This window comes from Podarcis cretensis (genome assembly GCF_951804945.1).
Source record: "Podarcis cretensis genome assembly, chromosome: 9".
NCBI lineage: Eukaryota > Metazoa > Chordata > Lepidosauria > Squamata > Lacertidae > Podarcis > Podarcis cretensis.
In genome coordinates, this window is record NC_137178.1 from 41,013,509 (window position 1) to 41,039,337 (window position 25,829).

Sequence of the window (25,829 nt, forward strand, 5' to 3'; positions counted from 1 at the left end):
ATCTGTATTAGAAAACTGGAGCTATTTTCCCATCTCAAATATTTCCAGCTAAATTATACTCCAAATAGTGCTCCTGAGTTCATCTGATCCCTGCCAAATTTAAACCACACTGCAAAGGAACAATTGGGAACACACTTTTGCCACACCCACTTCTGCCTTTGGCCCACAAAAGGTTGGCCACATTCCAATCTCACCTTTGGACTGAAACTAGTTCCCTATCCTTGCAATAGATCAGTGAAAGCAGTGTATGGGTTTCCTCCATGAGTCTTGTTGGTTATAATCCACAAAATTTCTTCTTAAAGTGTAGTTTCTTTAATGAACTCTGTCGGACATTTCATTCCAGGGATCATTTCCAAGGCATATAGCGCTTATTCCATAGTCCGTACTTCTTTACTTATTATTTTTCATTACACTCTAAATATAGGAGCGTAGCATATATAAATATGCAACCCAATTCATCATGGTAACTCTAACAAACTACAATCTCAAATTCTCAAAGGCTGCTTAGCATCTGGGAGATTGTGCTTTATAAAACAAAAATAAATTTTAACTATTCACTGCCAAAGAGAAACAAAACTAGATATAATATTTTTCCATGGAGGAAATATTAAAAAGAAGTGGATACAATTGTGAAACGAATATGATTCATATTAATTAATGCCGTGTCATTTTTGTCCATTAATTTTTTACAGTACTTTAGAAATGTATTTGGGTGTGATCAATACATCATAGACATCTCTATACTATCACTTTCGCAAAGCATAATGAAGACCTAATCCTGTACCTCCTTATTCACAATGATACTTGGAAATGAGGTGTTAAATTAGAGTCATGTAAGATTTATCTGGAGTTTTATGCTGAATGTTAATTACATATGAGTACTGTTTATTGCCACTCTTAATTTTGAAAATCTTTGAATTGTACAGCATATTAGCCTCTGTTGTATTGGCATATTTCCCCTCCATCACCAAACCAAGTTACGTCAAGTAGAATACAGAGGTTGAAAGTAAAAATTCAATTTTAAGTCACCTATAGAGACTGTTGTTGGGCAGTCAACATATGAATAATATAGAGATATATACTTATGTCACACCAACAGAAAATTGCTCTAACACAATCAAAGAAAATCTAATATTGACAACAGCATACATATGGTTTTGCAGTACTAAATTTACTTCAATCATTAGAACAGCCATGATTCTGGCAATATCTGCAGATTAGGGAACTTTAAAAATAGTACTACAGTGCCCCTACATGTTCACTGACAGAAGAGCAGCTCAACATATAACTTGCCACAGTCAAGTGAAAAGCACATGATCAGCTAAAACATTAGAACATGCTATTATAATGTGTTTATGTAAACAGAAAATCAGAAATATTCACATTTGGAAGTATGTTCTGCGTGGTAGTCTCCTTTAGACAGATTTCCAGCGAACGGCTGAAGGGTTTGGCAGTACCTGAAAGATACCCCGTCCCCTGTGAACACTCCATTTACCCTAAACTCCTTGCAGTAAAGAGTATACAAATATAACATGTAACTTGGGCACACACAGGTTATAGGATATAAACTGACTCTCACACATGACTGTTAAGTGTAGCAGTACTTCAATATCACTGAATGTTTACAAACACTTTAATTGATATGGAGAAAGTTCAACTCTGTGCCACATTTGTGTAAACTCCTTCTTGGTAACAGTCATGTGAGACCATAGCAGTTTTGATGCTAAATTGAGATCAACAGCATAAATGGAATTATGTTTTCCTTTTGAAAAGATGCTAAAGAACATGAAAAGATGAAAATAGTGTCATGGTGGATTCAAAGTTTTAAGCATTGTTGTCAGAGGCATACCTAGGCTCCCTTGCACTCTTGGTAAAATGATCTAGGACCCCCCCCCCCCCAAAGCAAACTTCCCAAAAAACTGACACGGTTCAATAATGACAAACTTAGCATTTAACAGTGCAATCCTATAAATGTCTACTCAAAAATAAACTCCACTGAGTTCAATGGGGCTTACTCCCAGGAAAGTGGCTGCACAGGACTGCAGCCTAAATCTGGCAGGCAGGAGGCAATAACTTCTGATAATACCTCACTTGCCTTTTCATTACTTCTGACAAGGCACCAGCAGAAAGGCACTAATTTGGAGGTTGTACCCGACTACACACTGTACTCGGAAGTAAGCCCTGCCCAAGTCAATGACCCTTGCTCTCTGGGGTAAACATGCACATCCTGGAAATTGGTCAATGGGGGAAAGAAACCAGGGGAAAGCAACAAGGCTGTGCTAAATTAAGCATCTCACCTGATGTTTCTCCATCACATCATCAGCCCTGGACAGAGCCAAGCAGGTGTGTCCTCATGGAAAGCCCCACTACAGACTGACTGGAGAGGGAGCTCTGCAGAAATTCCTCTGCTGAAGCACCTAGAGGGAAGTGATTTTGCAACCCCTGGCCTGCGCTGTCGGCAAGGGCCAACGCGGCCAACCCAAGGTACACCTCTGATTGTTGAAATGTTTCAGAAAAATGTGGTGAGAAAAAAATGGGGGTTAAGGTAATCAATAATTATGTTGATTCAGTTTAAGGCAATCAATAATCTATGACATAAACGAATCTGTCTATTTAAGTAATAAAACTGATGTAAGATTTGCAATTCCATCCCTTGATCCAGGTCCGATCTATATAAAATGTATTTTTTTAATTTTTTAAAAAATTCTTTCTCTCACTCTCACTCTCTCTGCTTGCTGCCTACCAACACTTCTTCAGATGTTTTCCCTCAGCTGAAAGTCCCACACCCCTGTGTTAATATGAGATGGAGCTCAGAAATGCTATTTCACAAAGTAGATGAGCTGCAGAAAGTTAAACAGAGGCCAAATCTTCAGCTGGCATAGAAAATGAGTTGGGGGCTTTAACTATGCAAGTATGATGTGAGGGCTGTATTGCCTTATAAACAAACTTCTGGGGGTGACATGTCAGTAGTGAGCATGGCCAGAGACAAAAGTAAGTGGAGCAACAGAAGCATCTCTTACCTTTTTTTACAGGCTACATTTCAGTCAGTGGTTTCCTACACACATAAAATCAGAGGCATTACCGCATTTCAAAGACACTTCCTGTCAGGCAAAAGCACTTGAGGAGAGTGTGGAGCAAGGGCATTGAGGCGTGGAGCCCAGGGAGAGACACAGGCTCAAAAGAGAAACCTGAAAAACCATGTCTGTCCCCCACACCTGAGGTTTCCCACTCCCACCTTAAATGAAGAATTACACATCAATAAATCAAATGATTCATTCCAGTTACAATTTTGAATCTCTGCTTTTTAATTACAGGTTCTGTTTTACGCTGTTTCACTAGATTGCTAACTAGCAGATTTGAATCCTTATTAGAGGACCCAACTAACATTGCTGCATTGGGTACTTGTAATGGTGTGTCAAATAAGAGATGGTTATATTGAGTGAGGTTAGTGGGTTACATTCAAAGCAGCACTAACGTGAACTGGACTGAATCTTTTCCTTGAACTGCAGAGCCCTTCTGGGTGTTAAGCATATTCTTCCCTCCATTTCCTAACCTCTTTGACCATTTTCTCAAGCATAAATCTCTACTGACCTTTCCTTTAGGTTCCTTTGCCTCCTTGCCAGAGAGCTTCCCTGTATCAAGGGCAGAGGTCCTCAGATTTTTGACTAGCCTTGGTATCCCGACAAAATTGATGCTGGCCATCAATCTTACCAAAGAGGCAAGGTCTTGTCTCTGTCATCATGTGGGCATTTGAGATATGATTGACAACCCAGAAGCATAGCACAACTTCATGTGGAGAAGATATTCTACCTTCTAAAGCTCAGGAACTCCATCTTTGGGAGGTGGTATAGGCTCAGCTCTGTGCTTGCCAGAGAAGAGAAGGCAATTCACTATGGCAACTGTGCAGAACAAATTTGTGGATGCAGGATCCTGAGATCTTTTCCCACTGCTCAGCAGGATTCTGTACAATTTGTAAAGTCAACAAAATGACAACTTTCCTGTCTCTCATAGAAACCAGATAGCAAACTGTAAATTCCATGAGAAACTGGAAATTATATGCCACCACACCAGCTTGGTCAGTCAGTCAATGTCAGAGGTTTCACACAACATGGATTTTCTGGGATCATTGTAAAGAAAAATAAGCAGACTATATTGGCTTCACAGCACTTTACAAAAATAAACTATTAACAATATCTATATTGCTTGCATTATACATAATAAAGACAGGAAAGTGACATTTAACTCCATCACATTATTTTAATTTCACCTACAAACAATAAAGCAGGAAGTAGTCAATGCAACAACATTTTCTGTTGCAACTAATCTTCAAATGTAAGAATTTCACACATTTATGTGCTTTTAATGCTAATATCTATACATTTTATTTTGCCTTTTATCATCTTTATTCAGTACTTCTTTGTCTTTTGCAAATAATGTATTTCATGGTCTGATTTAATTTCTGGTATAGGGAAAGATAGAATTGCAATGTGTTAACAGCAAATTTACAGGTCTAAGTAAATAAAGCCAGTAAGATTATCACAATTTGGAATAGATCCCCTGCTTCCATAAAAATGTAACTTGACAGTAATTGGTACCAGTTTAAATATAGATGAAGAGAAATCACTGCAACGATAAAAGCTTTGCACTAACTTAAACATAATAAGCAACTAATAACTGTCTGAAGTACAATCTGACAAATACAAATTGAATTTAACAGCAGACAAGATCTAGTAAAACTGTTGCACTGGTGCCAGAGTTAAATTTCTCCACTAAACAAGTAAATTTAGGTTGGGTGAGAATTTTCTTTTCTTTAGGAATGATTTAATTACGCTGGTAGAGAATCAAAGGATTCCAAAAATACTCTCAAATTTCCAATGTAAATGTTTCTGCAAAGAAAATTATTTATCCTGTTTGTGAAAATGTGTCAACAATGTAGCATGGCAGTTTTAAGGTTTGCAGACAAGGAAAAAAGCATTGGGTTGATACAGTTTTAAAAATGGACATAAGGTATCCTAGACTACATCTGTTACTGTTATATATTGCATGCTAGAGGGCTTAGCAGAAACAGCTGTCTGCACTAGCAGTATCACATGTTATCCGTGCCCAATAATCATAAAAGAAATGAACTCAAGTTTTCACTTCACCCTATAAATGGCCATTTTTGCACTCCACTTCCTGGCTTCCTATTGCAAAATGAATGAAAACCAAGCTCATTTTGCTTTCCTCCCTTTTCCTTCGCTATTAGAAGGAACAGTGTTGCACACTGCTGTTTGCAAGAAGAAGCTGAAAGCCTGGCTCAATTACCATCCCAGAAGCTGGCTATTAATCACAGGCTCATAGAATAGAGGAGCTGGAAGCAGCCACCGAGGGTCATCAAGTCCAACTGTCTGCAATGCAAGAATCACAACTAAAGAATCCCTGATGGCCATTCAACCTCGGTTTAAAAACCTCTAGTGAAGGAGAGTCCACCACCTTCCGAAGGAAGTCCGTCCCACTGTCAAACAGCTCTGACTTTCAGAAAGCTCTTCCTAATATTTAGTCAGAATCTTCTTTCTTGTAATTTGAATCCACTTGTTGCCCTCATCTCAAGATTCCTCCCTTCTTTCATATACTTCATAAAACTGAATGTCAGGTGCTTGGGTTCAATTCTGAAAATTCAAAGTGTATACATAACAAACATTCCAAATGCACAGCTCAGTAAGAAGGCATAATGTTTGCAGAAGACATACATAGATTAAATTGGGCCAGCAAAAGATCAATATCTGAAATGAAATCAATTGCTAGTAGGGTTCTGTTTATAGTCATAGACTAGCAGGAAGACCACCTCACTCCTGAAAGTATCTTGGGATTGGCGGAGCCTCTCTAAGTGTGCTGCTGAAGAAAACGTGCTATGAGAAAAATGTGAATGGAATGCAGCAGTACTAAAGCAAATAGTCAAGACTGCCCGCATTCTTGTCAGCTGTTGGTGTTATCACGAGAAGAAAACATACGGTGGTGCTATTAATAGAAAGTTGCCTTTGGGGAATGTCCACCATTTGTAGTCTCAGAACAATTAGACCTACAAGTTCATTTTATCAGTGATGAAACATCAACAATGTAGGTCAGAACCAATGTTTAATAGAATGGTTATATTTGAGGGCATTCATAAATACAGTGGTACCTCGGGTTAAGTACTTAATTCATTCTGGAGGTCTATTCTTAACCTGAAACTGTTCTTAACCTGAAACACCACTTTAGCTAATGGGGCCTCCTGCTGCCGCCGCACCTCCGGAGCACGATTTCTGTTCTCATCCTGAAGCAAAGTTCTTAACCCGAGGTAATATTTCTGGGTTAGCAGAGTCTGTAACCTGAAGCGTATGTAACCTGAAGCGTATGTAACCTGAGGTACCACTGTATTATCATGTCGCTCCTATGATTCGTCACAAAACACAGAAAAGAAGCCTGGTTCATATTCAAAACTAGGAGTTGCCTCATTTGCAGTGATTTGCAATTACCAGTAAATATTTCTCAGACAGACAAACAGCCATGTTAAATAAGGCAGGACTACTTTTTCCTCTGTACCATGTAAGCTTTCTCACTACCTTAAAGGTCCTCCACAAACTGAACTGCTGGGATAAGTATGTCTTGAAGACATTTAGAGGAAACAAGTGTGGAACTATTTATCTCAGGAGCAGAGCAATAAGAGATAATTGCTAGGCTTCAGAGAGGAAGGTTGTGCATATCTGGGGTAGGGATGAGGGATAAATTGGTTCAGTTTGCATTTTCATGTGAACCCACCTAATTTGCACTTCATAAACAAATACACAAACTTGAATACAGCTTATCCTTCAAAATTTGAACCGCTTCAAATTTTGTGATGCAGTTCTCTAATTAAAGAGCACACACCCAAAACATCTCTCTGGGGAAATATGTACAAAATGTGGTAAGGGAAAATGTCTGCATATATTATGTTAATAGTAGGCATCACTGTATACAACACAAATATTATGAGCAATATGCATGGAATTATGCATGTGAATTTTGGTACAGTTTTTTGAAACTGCAAATGGACAGGCAAATGGAACAAGCTTTAAAATGAGAAAAATACAGCATGGACCTATTTGCCCATCTCTACTTAGCTGCAACCCTAGCTTAGGTATTTCTGCTGAAATTATACTGTTTTGAATGAAAGAATTTATTTCTTTTTATAATTGCATGATATATTGTTGTAACCCGCCCTGAGACCCTTATTGTGAAGGGCAGGTAACAAATCTGATAAATAAATAAAAGTTAGTATTATAATGAAGACAAGAGGGGCCTTCCAACAAAGAGTTTCCTCCTGCTCATGGTTCCAGCCAGCCAGCCCATTATTCCCATTGCCTTCCCTCACCTTGGTTTTCTGTTCTTCCAAAGGTCAATAAATATTTCATGCACACCAAACATGGTCAGTCTTCACTGGTTGTTTTATGGGTTTCTCCCTTTAGGTTTCCCCCCTCCAAATAAAATGTACTTCTCTAAACTTTAAGGCTCCTTGAAGTCCAATGATACTTGCTCTCTAAGTGCATAAATAATGCTATTTTGGCTACACGGGCATCTATAATACAAGATGTGGCTGATATTAATACTTATGTATGCCTGACAAAACAACACACACACTACAAAAAAGAGCACCATTCCACATTGTGTGTTTCTTATATTAGAGACTATCCAACACCCTGAAAAGTGTCCGTCAATAGACATAGTCAGAGAACTAACTCCATGCATTTAGCTGGGCTTCAAAGAAAAAAATCAAAATCAAAGTAACTTTTAGAGCTCAAAGAAGTTCCCCAAACTGTAGAGCAATGAAGTAAAGAAAGAAACTGCTGTTGTTTAAATTGGAGGTGGGGGTGGGATTAGACTTTATTTAACAGGTTGCAAACCCTTGTATTTGTTTAAATGTGCTCCTGGTATCACGGTACAAATAAAATGGAAATGTAACCAAACACCTTTCTTAAATTCTAGATAGGTAAATATTAACATATTTGCACAAAAGATACCCAGATGGTGCAGATCAGGTAGTTGGGTTGCTCAAGGCTAAAATCATAGAATTTTAAAAAGAAAAAGAAAACTAAAGGAGAATTTCACTGCAGTGCTCAAAACATTTGAATTGCAGGTCAGTGATCAAAGTCTAGCACAACACTTCCGAGATTTACCTGCAATATAGCATTAGTAGGGTATTTCTATTTCACAATATACTTTTCATGTCAATCCCTCTAGTATCACTATTTTCATGACACGGGATTTGAAAGGTGTGGTTTTTTTAAAAAAAAACCAACAACCTATAGCAATGAAAAAAATCTCTCAGATTTAAACTGACTAAAATTTAAATTCTATTTGCATTGTCATACACATTTTAGTATGGTTTCACAGAAGTGAACGAAGAAATGCAGTTTTCATTTTGGGGAATATTCCAGTCACATTTAAGATCTAATAGTGCAGAGAGCTGAGAAAAGTTATGTGGTGTTTTGTGCGGAGCATGTGGTATACTACTTAAGGTAGAGCAGTGATGTGATAAATGATCTCTACTGCTGAAATGGATTATAACCCATTGAAACAAATACTAGCTGCAAACTCCCAAATAAATACTGAATAAGCACATATAACCTTCATTATGTGCTTAAAATGAAGGGCATCAGTTTAGACAAATAAAAATGAAGTTACTTGAAGTTGCCAGCAATCAGAGGTGGCTACAGCTTTCAAATTCCACTAAACCATGTTCATAAGAGTGCATACTTTGATGGAGAGACCATAAACTTCAGTCAGGTATGTCATTGTAGAAGCTCAAAGGGTAGCATGAACCATGAACAGAATGGGTTAAATGAGCACACCTAAACTGATGCCCATGCAATGCCCATGAAAAAAATACATGCCAAATAATGATTTTTAAATAATAATGCATGTTACTGGAAACTTTAAAGTAGAAATAAAATAATTTTACAGTATGCACTATGTAATTTACAGTTTATATACACATTAGTCATCAATATTTAATGAGATTAATACCATTCTTATTTACCTATGTGATACATGTATAATTGCATGGGTTTCTTTATAAATGTTTTGTAGCCTGAAACTTATATTTCATTTAATTAAGAATATAAAACAGCACATCTGTGGATGCTTTAATTTTAAGAGATACATTAAGTTGATACACTATTAATTCTTCACAATATTATTTTTGTAAGAAGATCTAGCATTTTTCATACAAAGAAACCAGTAACTAGCACTGAGTCCCACTTTGCATCTTCATAAAGTAATAGAATAATCAGATGGCTAACTGTTGTGTTCTGTGACCATTTATAGTAATGTGCTCAACACAAGCTGAATATAACTAGTGCTAGAGATGCATAAGACATGAACTGTCAGATCTCATAACTAAAGTATTTTTACTTGCAAGGATTACTGTAAACATTTGACGGCTACCAAATAATTGAATTCAAACAAGGAGAAAGTTGGCATCAGCCGATTGAAGGTTTAAGTAATTAGGAGAAATTCAAAGTGTCATTCATTTCTAGAACTTAAATTTGCTTCCATGTTCTTTACCAGCTGGTTTTTACTGAAGAGAAATTTAGATTTTGCTATAGAAAATAAATCTGAAATTTTCAGAAGGCTTGCTGGGCATTACCAAACGTTATTTTAAAGTAAACTGTAGCACACACATGGGCAAGCAGCTCAAACCACTAGCCACTCCAACCTAAAGTGGAAGTAGACATCTCATTCTGACCCTTATTACGACGCTGAACAAGATATGCCACTCAGGATAGACATAAAGAAAAAAAATTATAATTAAGTTGACCACTTTTGAATTTTACTTGTAATAAAGTGTTTAAAATCACAATTAAATTTAAATGAAAAGCTACTGGCTCCATTGCAGGAGTCCCATTTGCAGAGGGGCCAGTGCTGTTCTGTAATACACAAATTATCCAAGTACACTTAATTTTCCCAACAGCATTATTTAATACAAAAGTTTAAAGTTTGTATTATCTATGAAACATTTCATGTAAGGAGTTACAAAGAAAATATTCGCACAGCAGCACCGAATAACTTATCCTGCAAAGACACCATAATTAATTTTTACAATTTGATGTTTTAATTTATTCTTCAACAGAATTGGAGAACAATATTTGAAAACGACATGGGCCAAACATACTGTTAAAGCATACACATATACATGATTTTTCTAATTTCAAATTATGTAGGTTCCACAAGAAAATCGCAAAGGAAAATAACGTATCATCCTTCATGGACCGAAACTGCCACACCGGAGCTATGGTACTTAAAGATAAAGTAAACAACAGCAGGCCTTCACATACAAGGGAACAAAAATAATAGCACTTACCCGTCTACGACAGAAAGGAAGGCCTTGCGCAATGATGCTGATGCTAAATATCTTCATCACAGTTTGGTGGGGCAATGGCGTTTTTGTACTTGGAAGATCAACAGGAACCAGGCCATGATTTACGGGTGATTTTCCTGGTTTTGACATTGTACAGTTCTCACATGGTCCAGAATTGTTTGTAACAAAAGGGCATTACTAAGAAGCTCAACAAAATTGGTATCTGGTGTAACTGAGGGTTTTTAAGCAAAGGATTCTGCTTCCCAAGGCCTGCTTTCCTTTGTCTCAATCTTCTCAATCTCTCCTACCAAGTGTCTTGACCTGTCTGCTGCTTAGTGAAGTGCAAGCTATCCTAGTATAGAGCGGAATTATAAACGACTATGCCGACAGACTGTCCCTGCCAATCAAAGAGCTATTGGCCCACCCATGCAGTATCACTAACACATACACTGTCAAAATAGGTGACATTTAAAAAAAAAATTCAATTGCTTAGAACTAAAATAGCAAAGCTTCAAACTAGAATCAAATGTATAAGTTATGGTTTTGACTGATTTTTTTTAAAGTGAGAGGCGTAGGCCTAATACCTTCAGATCAAACAACCTGAAACAGAATACAACATAACATTTTCTAATTATGTAAGAAGAAATTAAACCTCTTCATGTTTGGGATTATATATAATAATGCAGTACCGTTTTAATATGAAGCGTCTTGCCTATGTTCAGAATGACCAAGATACGGTCAGGACTATGTCAACTTTGACCCTATCCTCTTGCTTACAGAACAGTGTCAGCAGCCGCAATGTGAATCGATATAGTGGATTTGCCAACCCCAGAGTCACTATGAGGGCCAACTCCTTTTTTACTAATTTGCTCATTATTGTTCATTGATGAATATTGGTTTTTCTTATTCTTGTCTGAGATGCTCCCCATGAGTTGATGAGTGTAAGGTGTAACTGGTGGCTGTTTCTGGGAGGGGAGGGCTTTAGCTCCTCAGGAGAAAAGGTGTCTGCATTTCTCCAGGTGAGAGATAGGTAAAAAGGAGTAGCTTTTCCGTGTTGCATTTTGATGCCTTGTATATGATGTGCTTCTGTAGTTCTGTTGTTTTACCTATGTACGTAGTTTAGAGCCATTTACGGTAGCCTAATAATGCTGCATAGAAGGGACGCGGGTGGCGCTGTGGGTTAAACCACAGAGCCTAGGACTTGCTGATCAAAAGGTTGACGGTTCGAATCCCTGCGACGGGGTGAGCTCCCGTTGCTCGGTCCCTGCTCCTGCCAACCTAGCAGTTCGAAAGCACGTCAAAGTGCAAGTAGATAAATAGTTACTGCTCCGGCAGGAAGGTAAACGGTGTTTCTGTGCGCTGCTCTGGTTCTCCAGAAGCGGCTTAGTCATGCTAGCCACATGACCTGGAAGCTGTACGCCGGCTCCCTCGGCCAATAAAGCGAGATGAGCGTCGCAACCCCAGAGTCGGCCACGACTGGACCTAATGGTCAGGAGTCCCTTTACCTTTTAATAATGCTGCTTAAAATGTGGAATACGTTTTGAATGTGTATTTCATATATTCATACTTTTTTTGTTAGGATATGTAAAGCACAGATCTCTCTTGAAATAGGAAGCAGTATGTAAAAACTAAATAAATAAGTCATTCTTGGTATTTACCTAGATTAGGAGAACAAGCTATGCACAAGATAATCAGCACTTTTATTTTCAGGCTATGATGCTAATAGCCATGATTGCTCTCCTCACAGAAACAAACAAACGAAAGAGTTGCAGCAATTTGGGGTTGGACAGGATAAAAAGTAGGGACACCGCAAATCACAGGAACTAAGAAAACAGGAAGTTGTGGACAAAGTTTGGGGAGATGCAGGAACAAATGCAAGGGAAGGTATCAGAGGAATGAAGGTTGATGGTCCATTTTCCAGTATCCTGTAAATTTTGGGCCCGAGCTGGGCTGCCAGCATCATGCTGTTCTCCTTATAGGAAGCATAGAAGAAATATTCTCAGAACCCAAGAACAATAAGCATCCGTGCAAATTTCCAATGGCACTGAGGGCAATCTTAGTTATGCTTACTAATAAAGCTGGGATCATCATTCACTCAGATATTTAAAAAGGATATTGAGTTTAAAGGGATGGTACAAAGCAACAGCTATTCCTAGTCATGATGTGTTACCCATACATTACATTACTCAAAATTTATGTAGTGTATAAAAACAAGAAGTGGTGATGGACTGAGAACTGTTACTGAAATTGCTGGACCATTATTGAAATTGGAATTAACTCGCTGGTAGTCGCTGAAATTTTAATTCAATTATTACAAAAATTGAATTTTCACTGACCATGTAGTAAAAAGTTGTTTACAATGAAGAGCAGTATTACTGAACATATCACTTGCAAGCTGGAGACAGCGAAACTTAACAGAACTCTTATCTTGTGAGCATCTGCCCTCAAATGGATAAGAGTGATCACTACAACATGTAGCATTATTTATACTGCTTCTTATGAGATACTTACTATGATACACAAAGCAATCTGGGAGTTAGTTGTTTTTCATAAGTAAGATTTTTAAAAAATGTTTGCCATTAAATGTTAACTTAAATCAAGGTGGCAAATTGTTCTTTTAAATGTGATTTGCAACCCACTGCACTCCCTAATAAATAAACACTTCAAATTTTGCAGAATCTGACTGCTTTACTGTTCCTGACAGACATGTTGGCCAGAGTGCAGAATTGCTTCTCATTTCTGTGTCACATTAAGTGTAACAGTAACACACACCCCATGAAGTAATTGTTGGTAGGAGATAAGTGAGTAGATTTAAAACAGGTATTCCACAGGATGAGAATAATAATACATCACAAAGCTGTGTGTCCCAGTTTTCACTGGAGATTTCATGATATTGGTCTGCTTATTATAACTCACCTGCTTCCCTGGATGACCTCGGGAAGGGTTGTGCTACTATTATATTTCATAAGGCATAGAAATGAAGAATGATAGGGAAAGGGAAAGGCTTCAAAATCAGCTAAGCAGTAATATGCACAACTTTGTTAACTGTACAAGGCGCTACTTCCATATGCAGAGAACAGAGTACAGTGGTACCTCGGTTTTCGGACTTCTCCATTGCTGGATGTTTCGGTTTTTGAACGCCAAAAAACCAGAAGTAAATGCTTCCGTTTCCGAATGTGCCTTGGAAGTTGAATGGCTTCTGCTGCATGTATCTGTTGTTTTTCACAATTTTCTCTATTGAACTGGCAGTGCCTTTGTGCCTCAGTTTTCGAACGTTTTGGAAGTCGAACAGTCTTCCAGAACGGATTACGTTAGAAAACCGAGGTGCCACTGTATATGTTTTAAAAAATGCATTAGCTATAAATTTGTTGAGTATATTTTGAACAGGGAAGTATTGTTGTTTTAAATCCTAACTTCTGCTTCACTTGCCCTACCTGCTTTCAAATTAACATTTCAAGAACATTTGTCTTCCTCCTCCATTAAATACTTCAGAAAGTATTTCAAATATGTAACACAAACCCCACTGATCGTCTTGCATTCTGCAAACATTCTAGAAATGTCAGTCCAATCCTTATCAGCTATAACATGATTTATCTCATGATTAAGTATAACTCTTTGGTCGTCTCAGGATAGTACCAGCTGTTAAAGAAGTACTACAGCTGCTCTTCAAGAATTCAGTGGCAGATTGCATCTTTGTACCCCAGTACACCTTTCAAACAAAATATACTATAAAACAACCAAACAAATATTCTTATCATTCTCCAAATGCAGGGAAACGAAAATATAGGTATGTTTACTGCACTTTAATAAGCAACAAGCTTAACTGTCTGAGCTACCACCTTGTGATCTCATTTAAGATGTTGCCAACTGAGTTTCAAAGAATGTGACATGCCTAAACCCCTTCCTACTTATGTATCTATAGCTCAGCTATGATAAGCCCAAATTCAAGTACAATGCTCTATCCATTTTCACATTTTACCTATTAAAATACTGAATTGAAAAACTTTGTTCACCACTAAGTAAGCCATGTAAGCATGTACTGGAAAGGTCATCAGCACACAGAAATATTCAGTTTAACTAAATTGTAGTACTGTATTTTAAATCTTACTACTCTACATAGAAAATCTTAAGAGAAGGAAGTGAACCACCTGCAGACTGTTCAGTTCATTTTGTGAAAAGAACAGTGGGTTGTATCCGACAGGTTAGGAAACCCTCCAGAAAAGATTTGGCAGAAAAGCAGGAAGCTGCAGAGAGGCAGGGGAAGTCCTGTTGCACAAGTGGAACTCACACAATATTGGACTCAACCCAGTATTTTTAGCAGAAACTTACTTGCCTTTTCATAACTGCATCAATGGATTTTAGGTGTGCTACAAATTTAAAATATTTTTAAAAGTTCAAGCACTTTATAACAGAAACTTCTAATGTTCTTTGATAGCATATCGGACTTACTAGAAATATTCCATATAATACATATAAGTGAGCAAATGGAAAAACACACACTAACCAATTGTTACATGGCATTCACACGGTAGTGGCAGTTTAAGCTGCATAATCCTGTTCAGCTGGCAAATAGCATGCTGAAAAAGAGTGCGGCGTTATTAATAATAGCTCAAGATATGCGAAGTAAAGAATGTTTGAGCTGCCAAAAAAAGGCAGGTAGTCTGAGGCAGGCTGAAATTCTTGATCTGTCTTGTTTGTTCTTATGTGCTTCAGTGATCTAAATAGGTATGGGAAGCATTCTTATGTAAATGGAATTAATTATAAATACATTAAGATTAAATAGTTCATGCCGACTTTGGCGATGTGACTCAAAGAATAGCACCACTAGTTTAAACACCCTCTGGTTGACCCAGTTGTATCGTGCTGCCCTCAACACTAACTGCTGTCAAACTGGTACCTTACTCACTAGAATCCTGTTACCCACTGTTGAGTCCTAATCTATTTGTAAATACTTGTTCAGAAGACACTTTGGAAATTCTCTGTAAGATTAAACCTTAAATCTTCCAGGGGCAGGAACAACCATACTACAGTGGTACCTCTGGTTGCGAACGCGGTGCGTCTGAGCATGCGCGGATTGCGATTCGTTGCTTCTGTGCATGCGCGTGACGTCACTTTGCGCGTCTGCGCCGAAACCCGGAAGTAACCCTTTCCGGTACTTCCAGGTCACTGTGGGACATAACCTGAAAGAACGTAACATGAAGTGGGCGTAACATGAGGTATGACTGTACTGAAATTCAGAACGGTATGTATGCGTCTGAATGCCAGCTGCTAGGAATCGCAAACAGAGAGAGAGTTCTGTTGAACTTAGGTCCTGCTTGCACTTTCCATAGGCATCTGGCTGACCACTGTGAGAATAGGATGACTGATTAGATTGGTATCTGGTTTGATCCAGAAGGGCTCTTCTTATGTTTATATTAACTACAAGATGTTCCTGTTTGGTCTTTGCTTCTCCTGTAGTGAGGAGAGCAAGGAACAATTCCTTCCAAAATTTGCACCGAACTAGTCCCTAGTGTCTGCCCTTTTAAAAACTGCTGACTAGCAGCTTAAGAAAGCTTTGGACTCAGTGGTCTGCTTCAGAAAATGATTCAAGATTTTAAGCTGGGAATGAATTGGGAATGAACAGTTTCCTTGCCTTTCTCCCATCACACACGGACTTTGGTACAGAGATCCTGGGTTGTAATAAGTTACGTCCAAACTGAGAAACTCTGACTTAACAACAGACAACAAACCAAGAAGGAAGTCAGAATGTGATCAATCATCTAAACCAAGCCACTGCCACACAGCTTAATAAATCAAAATATGTGGGAAAATAGAAGGTTGAAGGGCAACTGCAAATACAAGTCATGTCTGGTTTGTCACAGCCTACAGGAAAATCAAGCAAGTGTCAGATCTGGTCTATAGGCAGTGGGCTAAAGTGAGTCAGAAACTGGGAGTCATAATCAAGAGAAATCTAGGAGGCAGGACTGCCACAGCAAGTCAGGCCCAAAGAGCAAGAGCAGAAAGAAAATGTGCATGCACACATGAGAATCCAGGTAGATAGAGCTGCTCAAACAAGTTTCAATGAAAAGCAAGTCTTCTATATACTCCATGCTCAGGAGGGGATCAATGAGCAGACGCTGTGGTGGAGGCAGAATTTGGAAGATTCCTCCCAAAGAGGCTGCAGCTACGCGGCTCACCACATGGGGGAGTGGTTAGCCATTCCTGGCAATAAAGGATATTAGATGCTTATGAAAAATGTGTTACTATATAGAATTTGCTGGGGGGGGGCAGGAGTAGGCAGAACAAAGGAGGTTGTAAGTAGTTAAATACAGTAGAGACCACTGTAAGTAGGATAGTGCAGAAAGCGGCAACTCTTTCCCCAATGAATGAAGCAAGCAAAGCCACACTAAAGGGAAGGGATAACCCTCTGTCAAATATGGCAGAATTCAGTATGATCTTGCTGCTCCTTGCAGTAGATAGTCTGATCCATCCAGAGTGGAGGTGTAAGCTGACCCGCTCCACCTCCCTTGTGGCTGAAACTATGAAGGAAGCTGCTGCCCAGGCCTGTACTGTGAAACTGAGTAAGGAAACCCGTCACATAGGGATTTATGACAAGTGGTAGTGACTCAACAGCTATTGCTGATGAATTATTTTTCAGTTATTATTAGTTCCGTGGAAATGTATTGTTTATGCAATTGTTAGAATCTGCTTTCCTAGTGTGCTCATAAGATGTTTGATATGGTTATATTTGTTATTTGCTTTAAAAAAAAGACACTCTGTAACTGTTGTGATCCACTTTCAGCTCCGCTTTGGTACTGAAAAAGCAGCATACAAAAGCAGCAACTGCTACAGGATAAAGCAAGAATGGATTTGAATTAAAGATGAAGGACTTTAATTATTTAGCAACAGAGCAAATTGCAGGCATTGTTATAGACCTCACACTTACCCCTACAATGGTTTCGAGTTTATAGCATATACAGTACTACAGGGTTGTGCATTTTTACTATGGATCTCTTCTTGCCTAAAGTACACCAATGTTGTCATGCCCAAAAGCAATATCTGAATGAAAAGGTTCTCCAGTCATCAGTGTAAGCTTTTAAATTCATGAGATTTCTTTTCCAGACCATGTATGCCATCATCTCACTCATCCACTCCCCTTACCATAGGTTCTCTTAGATTTTAATATAACTTTTATTAATTTTCAAAAAAAAGGTTGCAATAGATTCTGCAAATATAATGTTATCAAACAGGATCTTGTGGCAATATACACAGTCCATATACAGTTATAGATCACTGTTGAACAAATAGATATATAATAAAACAAAAATAAACCACAGGTGCGTGGAAGATTGAAACTAGAACTATTTATGGCACAGACATAATTGTTAAACAAAACAAGGTTACAAAACATGAACCCTGTTACATCAAGGCAATTAAAGTATTCAAATGCCCTAAGTCACTATATCAGCCATACTTGCTCATAGGTCGAGGAGGGTCCTTGGCCATGTTCCTTCTTGCTTAGAAATGAAATAAAGTCAGGTCAAATCATTATCAACCAACACTCATGAGAATCTTCCACATTAGGCAGGTAAATATATACAGGTTATTTATTTATTTATATATTTATTTATATATTTATTTATATATTTATTTATATATTTATATATTTATATATTTATATATTTATATATTTATATATTTATATATTTATATATTTATTTATTTTATCCTGCAGCCATAGGCACTGGCACTAACAAAACAAACATCTCTCAGTGTTTACCTTGGACACAGCCTCTGAAACATACTATGAAGTGGTGAATGCTAACATGTATGACACAGGCAATGAATTTCAAAAAAATCTACCCCATATTCATGTTGAGGGTGGGGAAGAGATTAGTTCAGCAAAGGGGTGCAAAGCTAATTTCAGCTGGGAAAGCAAAATGTGAAGTAAGAGAGTCCCACTGAATGGCATGAGGCTCAGCAGGTTAAAACTATCAAGGAATACAACTGAGAATATCTATGCAAATTTCCCTCAGTCCAGTCCTCTCAAGTGACTGTGCATGCTTATCACTCTTAGCAGTGGTGTTTTTATTTTACAATCATCAAGAAAGCAAAGCCAACTAGAGTTCATTCTGGAGCCAACTCCAGTAGCTGGCAAATCCCAGCCCTCCCTCTCCATTTTGGTTGCCATGTAAAACCTTTCCGTCAGTAGGAGATGTTTGACAGTGGAACGGACTCTCTTGGAAAGTGGTAGGCTCTCCTTCTTTGGAAGTTTTTAAGCAGAGGTTGGATGGCAACCTGTCATGTATGTTGTTGGGATACTGCCAGGGAGACATAGGCCATCACTGCCTCCAGGTCGTCTCCGGACGTCCATCGATCTCCCGTAGTCACGCAGTATCAGCTATTAGCGACACGAGCTCAGGAAAATACCTTCCACATTCCTGGGCTGATGCACACTCTATCAGCAGAATTCACACAGCGAAAGTTGCCCAGTAGGAGAGCATATTTACAAGTTTATTCAGCGTTGGTCAGAACAAAGAAAAACATGACCGTCTGCCAGCGTGTTCAGCGCAGAGAGAGAGAGAGACACAACAGCTCTATCGAAACAGAAACATCCTGAGAAACAGGAAATGCGCAGACTCTGTGACACACAAAAGCCTGCTCCCTTTTAAGGTGGAACGGAAATATCCTAACAATGTATGCCTCAGTTTAGTTCCTGCATTGCAGGGAGTTGGACTAGATGACCCTTGGGGTCCCTTCCAACTCAACAATTCTATATTTCTATAACATGGGCTAAACATTTGTGGAGATCCTTTGTGGGTGCTACTTGCCAGCAAAACAGAAAACTATTAGACGAATGGATAAAGAAATTTATAGATAACAAAACAAATGGAGATCCGATTCTAACTGTGCAACATGGCTGCCAAAAGCCACCTCAGTGTAATGGAGACACACGAACTATAGCAGTTACTTCTGTACCTGGGTACAAACAGCGTTCTAGGGAACAGCTATTCTGAAATGCTGATGCCTGCCATATTCAAACTAGGGTTTTGGAAGCAATACTACTCCGTTTACTTTAGAACAAGGCCCAAAACACCTACTTAGAATAGCCACAAGTTAGGCTGTTATACATAAGAGCTATTAGGTATCTACCAAACACCTAAACAATTTTGAGAAAGCAAAGATCAAGTCTGAGAATCACTGAGGTTATTCATCTTAGTGTGTGTCTCTGCAGCAGACCAATCAGGATGATGATTCATCAGTGTAAGAGTTGTTAGTAAGAGATGCTTCAGTCTCTGGTGGGAGAAAAGCCCAATTTCCAGAAGTCCCAGTCCAATTGTTAGATCTACAGCCCTCATTGATTTATGGCTCTGGTCAGCAACTAACTGGCTAAAGGTAGTGCAAGGTGGAAGGTGGGTTTGTGTCTCCCCATCCTCACCAGTGTCCAGAAAGATTTTCCTGCATTTTCCTCAATACAACAGTAGATGAGAAGAGGCAGGTGGAGGCAGCATCCTAGACCCCCCTGAATAGTTGTAGAGGACTACAGAAGCATGTACATTCTCCCGTTGCATGGGGAAGTCAGCTAGGTGGGAAGCAGCACACAGCTATCGTGTATACTACTTTGACCTTGTCATTGTCAGGACACATTTCAACATTTACCAAGTGCAGCAGTGGCAGCAGGTCAAAAGCAGCATAAGGGAGTATCATATGCCGCTTCTAATGTAGCCAGCTGCCCACAAAAAAAATTAAGAATATGCTCTTATGTACACAAGTGTTCTGTTTCCACTCATAGAAAGGGCAGGAAGGTATTTTCTGGTCTGGGTTGATATTTGTACAACCAGCCATAGTGCAAAAAGCAGCACTTGTGGTTACAACCTAAAGAAAAGAATGGTTTACTACTAAGAGAAGCAGGTGCATGTGTGAATTGTAGTAGTACAAATTTTCTTCGAATGTGTGAAAATTACTTTATGGTGATCCAAAATCCAGTGACCAATTGAACGCAATGAGGATAAACCTGCACATCATACATCCCTCTTGAAGAAAACTTATTGGACAAGTACGGATCTCAATATTCAAAGCACTCACAGATTTTTCTACCCGACTTCTTACTCTGCTTACACTTACAAAGAATGGAATCCACTAGAAAACTGTTGTCAGTTGTCAGCATATAAGACAGAAATATTGGAACTTATATGATGGCAAACATTTCTTAGCCTAGAAAGCTGACAGGCATGCTGCAGTTAAAAAAGGAAAGAACTTTTTGATTACCTATTCATGTTTATCAGCACCTTGCCTTCTGGTACATATTTTAAGGAGTTTCTTGTAAAAAAAATGCTAATACATACTACTTTGGCAAATATGTACAAAACATTATACACAACTAACCAATTTCATTTCACTTGCTTTGAAGGGGAAAAAATAGCAAAGGCTCAACTAGAGCCAGGGCTTTTTCGGCTGTGGCTCCAATCTGGTGGAACACTCTGTCACAAGAGACTAGGGCCCTGCGGGACTTGACATCTTTCCGCAGGGCCTGCAAGACAGAGCTGTTCCACCAGGCCTTTGGCCAGGGCACAGCCTGACTCCCTCCTTTGGCAATCTTCACAGAACTTTAGCCTAATGGTTGCCATCAATTTGATTTGAATTAATTTTATAATGAAATGATTTTAGAATGTTGTACTATTTTATTGTTGTTAGCCGCCCTGAGCCCGGCTTCAGCTGGGGAGGGCGGGATATAAATAAAATTTATTTATTATTATTATTATTAAGTGCTTAGAGCAACTGTAAGAGCAGAGCACAGAAGGATCCCAATGCCTTAGTGCTTTGAACTTAGTGCTTAGTGGTAGAGTAGTATAATTTTTTTCTTTCACAATAAATAAAAAAAATACATGAACGCTGGTATAAAGCCTTCATAGTAAATCAGTAGCTTCATAGGAGTGCATTATTCTAGTAATATATATTAATTGCTTAATTCTTATTTTAAAAAAATCTCCATGCCTGTGCTTTGCTTAAAATTACTTTAAATTACTCACCTTTGACTTTATGTAGAATGGAGATGACTGCTGATGTATTGCTAAGTCCATGATACTATTTGAGTTTGTGACAGTATTACTATTAGTGCGTTCATCATCTCTGCTGCTTTCATCAGATTGATCAAAATCATCACTGTCCTGGTCCATTTCTTCCTCTTCCTCCATCTCCTCCTCCTCTTGTTCACCAACATGTTCATCTTCTTCCTCCTCTTCTTGGTTACCAGAATATTCTTCATCCACTGCAATAAATCTGTTGTTGTTTTCTTCTAATTGTTCTTGCTGGGACTCATTTCTGTGGCAAAGTCCAGGCTCCCCACCACCTATTTCCCCATTCCTTGCCGTGTGCGCTTCCTCTTGTTGCCGTAATTGTTGCTGCTGCTGCTGTTGCTCCTCCTCTACCACTCGATTCATCTGCTCTTCATCGACTTGGCTTGAGGAAGCATTACCTCGAATAGACCCACCAGTTCGCCGTCTTTTACTGCCGACAGACAGCAGTTCTTGATTCATTTCCAAAAGCCAGCTTGCTACTTCTTGGACCTTTGCTAGACTATCTGAAGATGCAAATGTTTTCACATTCTGAGAAGAAAAAAAGAAGAGGTAGAGAACAAAGATTAGACACTTTTATCAGCGTATCAGTTATTTATACAGAGCTGGGTTTCACGTATTGCCCTGACTCAAGAACAGTTCTAAGCCCAGCATGGAAGCCTTATTTTAAACCTGAAGCTGTAATATGGCCATTCCAATACCAAATTAAGCCCTATTTTTATGCATTTTATAGTAAGTAATTAGTTTTATACCTTTAGATTAACTCCAAGTGTCAAGATGGAGGGGGGAAAGAATATGAACACTGAGCACTAAATGGCCCCATTAATATAATAAAGTTTTTGTGGTCCATAAAACCTAAGTTAGGCACCCTGGGCAGTGCCAATTATAATGAAAGCAATATAGAAAAAGAAATTGATTGTCTCTGAAAAGTTTCTTCTAAAAATTAATTTCCTTCATAACCGGTTAGAGAGAATGTGCTTTCCACAATTATGCTAATTATTTCATTTGACAATGTATCTTAGGCAAAGTTGTTGATGACAAGATGAAAACACGCAAAAGGTCCTCAATGAAAACAAACCAGTGGCTATTCTTTTGGATACAAAATATAACCCAAAAAGACTGCATTTTAAAATGGTATTTGGGGGGCTGTTTATAAGAACTCAAGCTGCTAAATTAGAGTAGATGTCATTCATTAATTGATCAATCAGACATTTCTAGATCACACTTTTGTAGAAATACAACATGGCAGAGAGCACTATACCAAAACTTACAATACCAACTAAAACATCAATAAAACAACAGAAAAAGTCCATAAATACATTTTACACATTTCATATTTTAAAGGCCTGTCTAAATAACAGGGGCAATGTCTGAAAGAAGGCAGGGGTGATTTCTGAACTTTTACTGGCAAGGAGTTCCGTCTGCAGCACATGGCCTGCCACACTAAAGTATCCCTAGTAAAGGCCAATCAAACTTGAGGGGTGTGAGGAACTACAAGAAGTACCCCATCAAAGGATCTCAGTGATCAAGGTGGAGCATAAGAGAGGCAGGTGGTCCTTAAGGTACATTGGTCCCAAGTTGTTCAGGGCTTTGTGAATTAACACAAGAACCTCACACCTGACCCAGAAGCAAATTGGTAACCTGTGCAAATCTCTTAGCAGAGAAGTCACATACTGCCAGTCGCCTGCTCCTGTGAGCAGTCTGGCCATAACATTCTGCACTAACTGCAGCTTTTGGGTCAGCTGCAAGGGTAGCCCCACATAAAGAACGTTACAATAATCAAGTCTTGAGGTTACCAATGGGGCACTGTGATCAAGCCAATGCGGTCCAGGAAAAGGCACAGCTGGTAATACTGAGGGAGGCCAGCATGCTAGCAGAAAAAGTCTTCCAAAGTACCTCGGCCACCCTGCTGGAACCAAAGGCTGCTGTAGCAGCAGAGGTGGACTTCCCAGTGTGAAGTCCTTAAGGACTTAAGGATATGCAGGAGTTATTCCATTTGATGCATGTACCCATTTAAAGTATTATATACAAACAGCATACACCTGGAGGTTATGGTGAAGAACCCAGATGCTGGGCACAAAGGAGCTGCCCTTCCTGTCAACCTTCATAGCACTGATCTTAGGTCAGCTGGTGGGCAGAAACAGAGCTCTGATTGTGATCAGAGCAACGAAGCCTCTGAGGTGCGTAGAGATTGCACTTTTAAAAATGTTTATATATGCAGAAGTCTCAGCTAAATACAAATTCATTCCAAATATCTGTGTAATGGAATTAGTATAAGTATTACTTTTAAAATTAAACCATGTCATTTTAAAAAGGAAGCATACCGTGTATTTAAACATCATAAAAAACATGCTGTAGCATGTTGACTGTAAGTCGTGTGGAGTGATACGATGATGGAGACATTCTTTTATTTTTACCCCAAACATATAACATAACATAGGCCATGATTTCATGTATGATACCTATAAAAAACATACCGTATTACTTGTGAGAAACCTGCACCCACTTTTTTCAAAAAAGACTCAATGACTGAGAAACATATTTGATTAGTTTCAAATTAAAATTTCTATAAAATTGATTTCCAATGCTATTTGTAACCCATATATTTTTGATGATTCACTATCTACTTCACACAGATTTCATTTAATACACTGTGCCAGAAGAAACACAGTTCTACGTATAAAAATAGCAATGGCAGACATACATATTTCTCAGAAGCATGTGGTTTTGTGTAGTATAAGCAGATAAATATACACATTTGCTACAGAAATGGCTTGAACTGTGCTTAGTCATTAAGTGAGTGATTACTATCAAATTATATCAAAGGTATAATTTAGACTAACCAATATCACTAGCAGTAATAAAATAGCAGCTATAATTTTTATTGGCTAAGTATGCAGCTTTTGGAATAACTACAAGGAATTTTGGTCATAATCCGAACAAGTATTTTTAAACTAGTGTAAGGGCTTCTACTTATCTAGGTAGAGTGAACATTAATTCCCCATACGATACCACAAACTGCTTTTGCAATTCCCTTCCATTTCAGAGATCCTATAAAGCCTCTGGAGGAGAAGCTGTTCAAGAAACAAAAATCAAAAAGACTTTGGGACATGTGGAACTAACTGATCAGTTCTTTATATATAACAGGACTAACACAATTGGAAGATTACCGATAAATTAAGGAATTAATTGATTTACAACATCCCTTCCTTATAAAAATATCATAGATGATAAAACATAATGGGTAGTGGCTGAGAGCCTAACCTAGAAACTCCCAGTTCAGCTCTCATCTCAGTCCCAAGTTCACTAGGTGGCCTTAGAAAACCTACTTCTCTCAGCCTTGGTCACAACACCTACCCCTACAACAGTATCATCATCCCCATATCTACTCTAAAGGCGCTGCTGTAAGGATTACACAGCTAGCATGCCAATCTATGAGGAACATTCTAAGGTATGTGAGTGGGACTGAGGTCTAAACCACTGAGCCTAGGGCTTGCCGATCAGAAGGTTGGCGATTCGAATCCCCATGACAGGGTGAGCTCCCATTGCTCGGTCCCTGCTCCTGCCAACCTAGCAGTTCAAAAGCACGTCAAAATGCAAGTAGATAAATAGCTACCGCTCCAGCAGGAAGGTAAACGGCATTTCCGTGTGCTGCTCTGGTTTGCCACAAGCGGCTTAGTCATGCTGGCCACATGACCCAGAAAAACCGTCTGCGGACAAACGTTGGCTCCTTCGGCCAGTAAAGCCAGTTGAGCGCCACAACCCCAGAGTCGTTCACGACTGGACTTAACTGTCAGGGGTCCTTTACCTTTACTTTAAGGTACATTACCATCATTACCTTGCTAGGTATCATCCCATCTCCTATGAAGAAGCACCTTTGGCTATGGGAAAGCTCTCTCACACACAAACACCAGGCCCACACAACGGTATTGGAACAGTGAAGTTTAAACATAAAACATACTCCGATCGCAACATTGATTAGAAGTACAGTATTGTCAAACATGGTTATGTTGGGAGGCTTGAAAAAGAAAATATGTTAAGTGAATTTCCATGTTGATCCACTAGAGAGCAGCCTCTTCTCTGTATAACAAGTTAACCATGCTAAAAGCGAAAGGGAAAAAGTTGTCGACAAAATTTGTTGAAAAGCACAGCATGCCATTAGGATCATCTGCTGAGAAACGTGCACCAGCAATTTATTTTGTCACTTCATAACAGTTTTTAAAATTATAAACTGAAGCTAAGAAATTAGTATACATAAGGCAGGTAGGATAGCTCAGCTGGTTACAGCGCGGCAGTCATAATGCCAAGGTTCCAGGTTCAATGTATGGGACAGCTGCATATTCCAGCAGTGTAGGGGGTGAACTGATCCTCAGGGTCCTGATCAATTTATTATGAAGACAACATGTGCAGGACAAGTAGTA

General features: G+C 38.8%; 1 protein-coding gene across 4 annotated transcripts in view; it reads right to left on the bottom strand.

Annotated features, from left to right (window-relative positions):
- Positions 1 to 25,829, bottom strand: part of FBXW7 (F-box and WD repeat domain containing 7) — a 122,715-nt gene that overhangs the window by 53,691 nt on the left and 43,195 nt on the right. For 3 of the 4 annotated variants that reach the window (XM_079990445.1, XM_079990446.1, XM_079990449.1), the window contains exon 2: positions 21,364 to 21,939. In XM_079990445.1, the coding sequence (XP_079846571.1) occupies positions 21,364 to 21,870 (507 nt within the window). In that variant the 5' untranslated portion in view covers positions 21,871 to 21,939. Of the gene's footprint in view, positions 1 to 10,357; positions 10,680 to 21,363; positions 21,940 to 25,829 lie in introns of those variants that run through there. The other variant, XM_079990448.1, reaches the window with a different exon arrangement.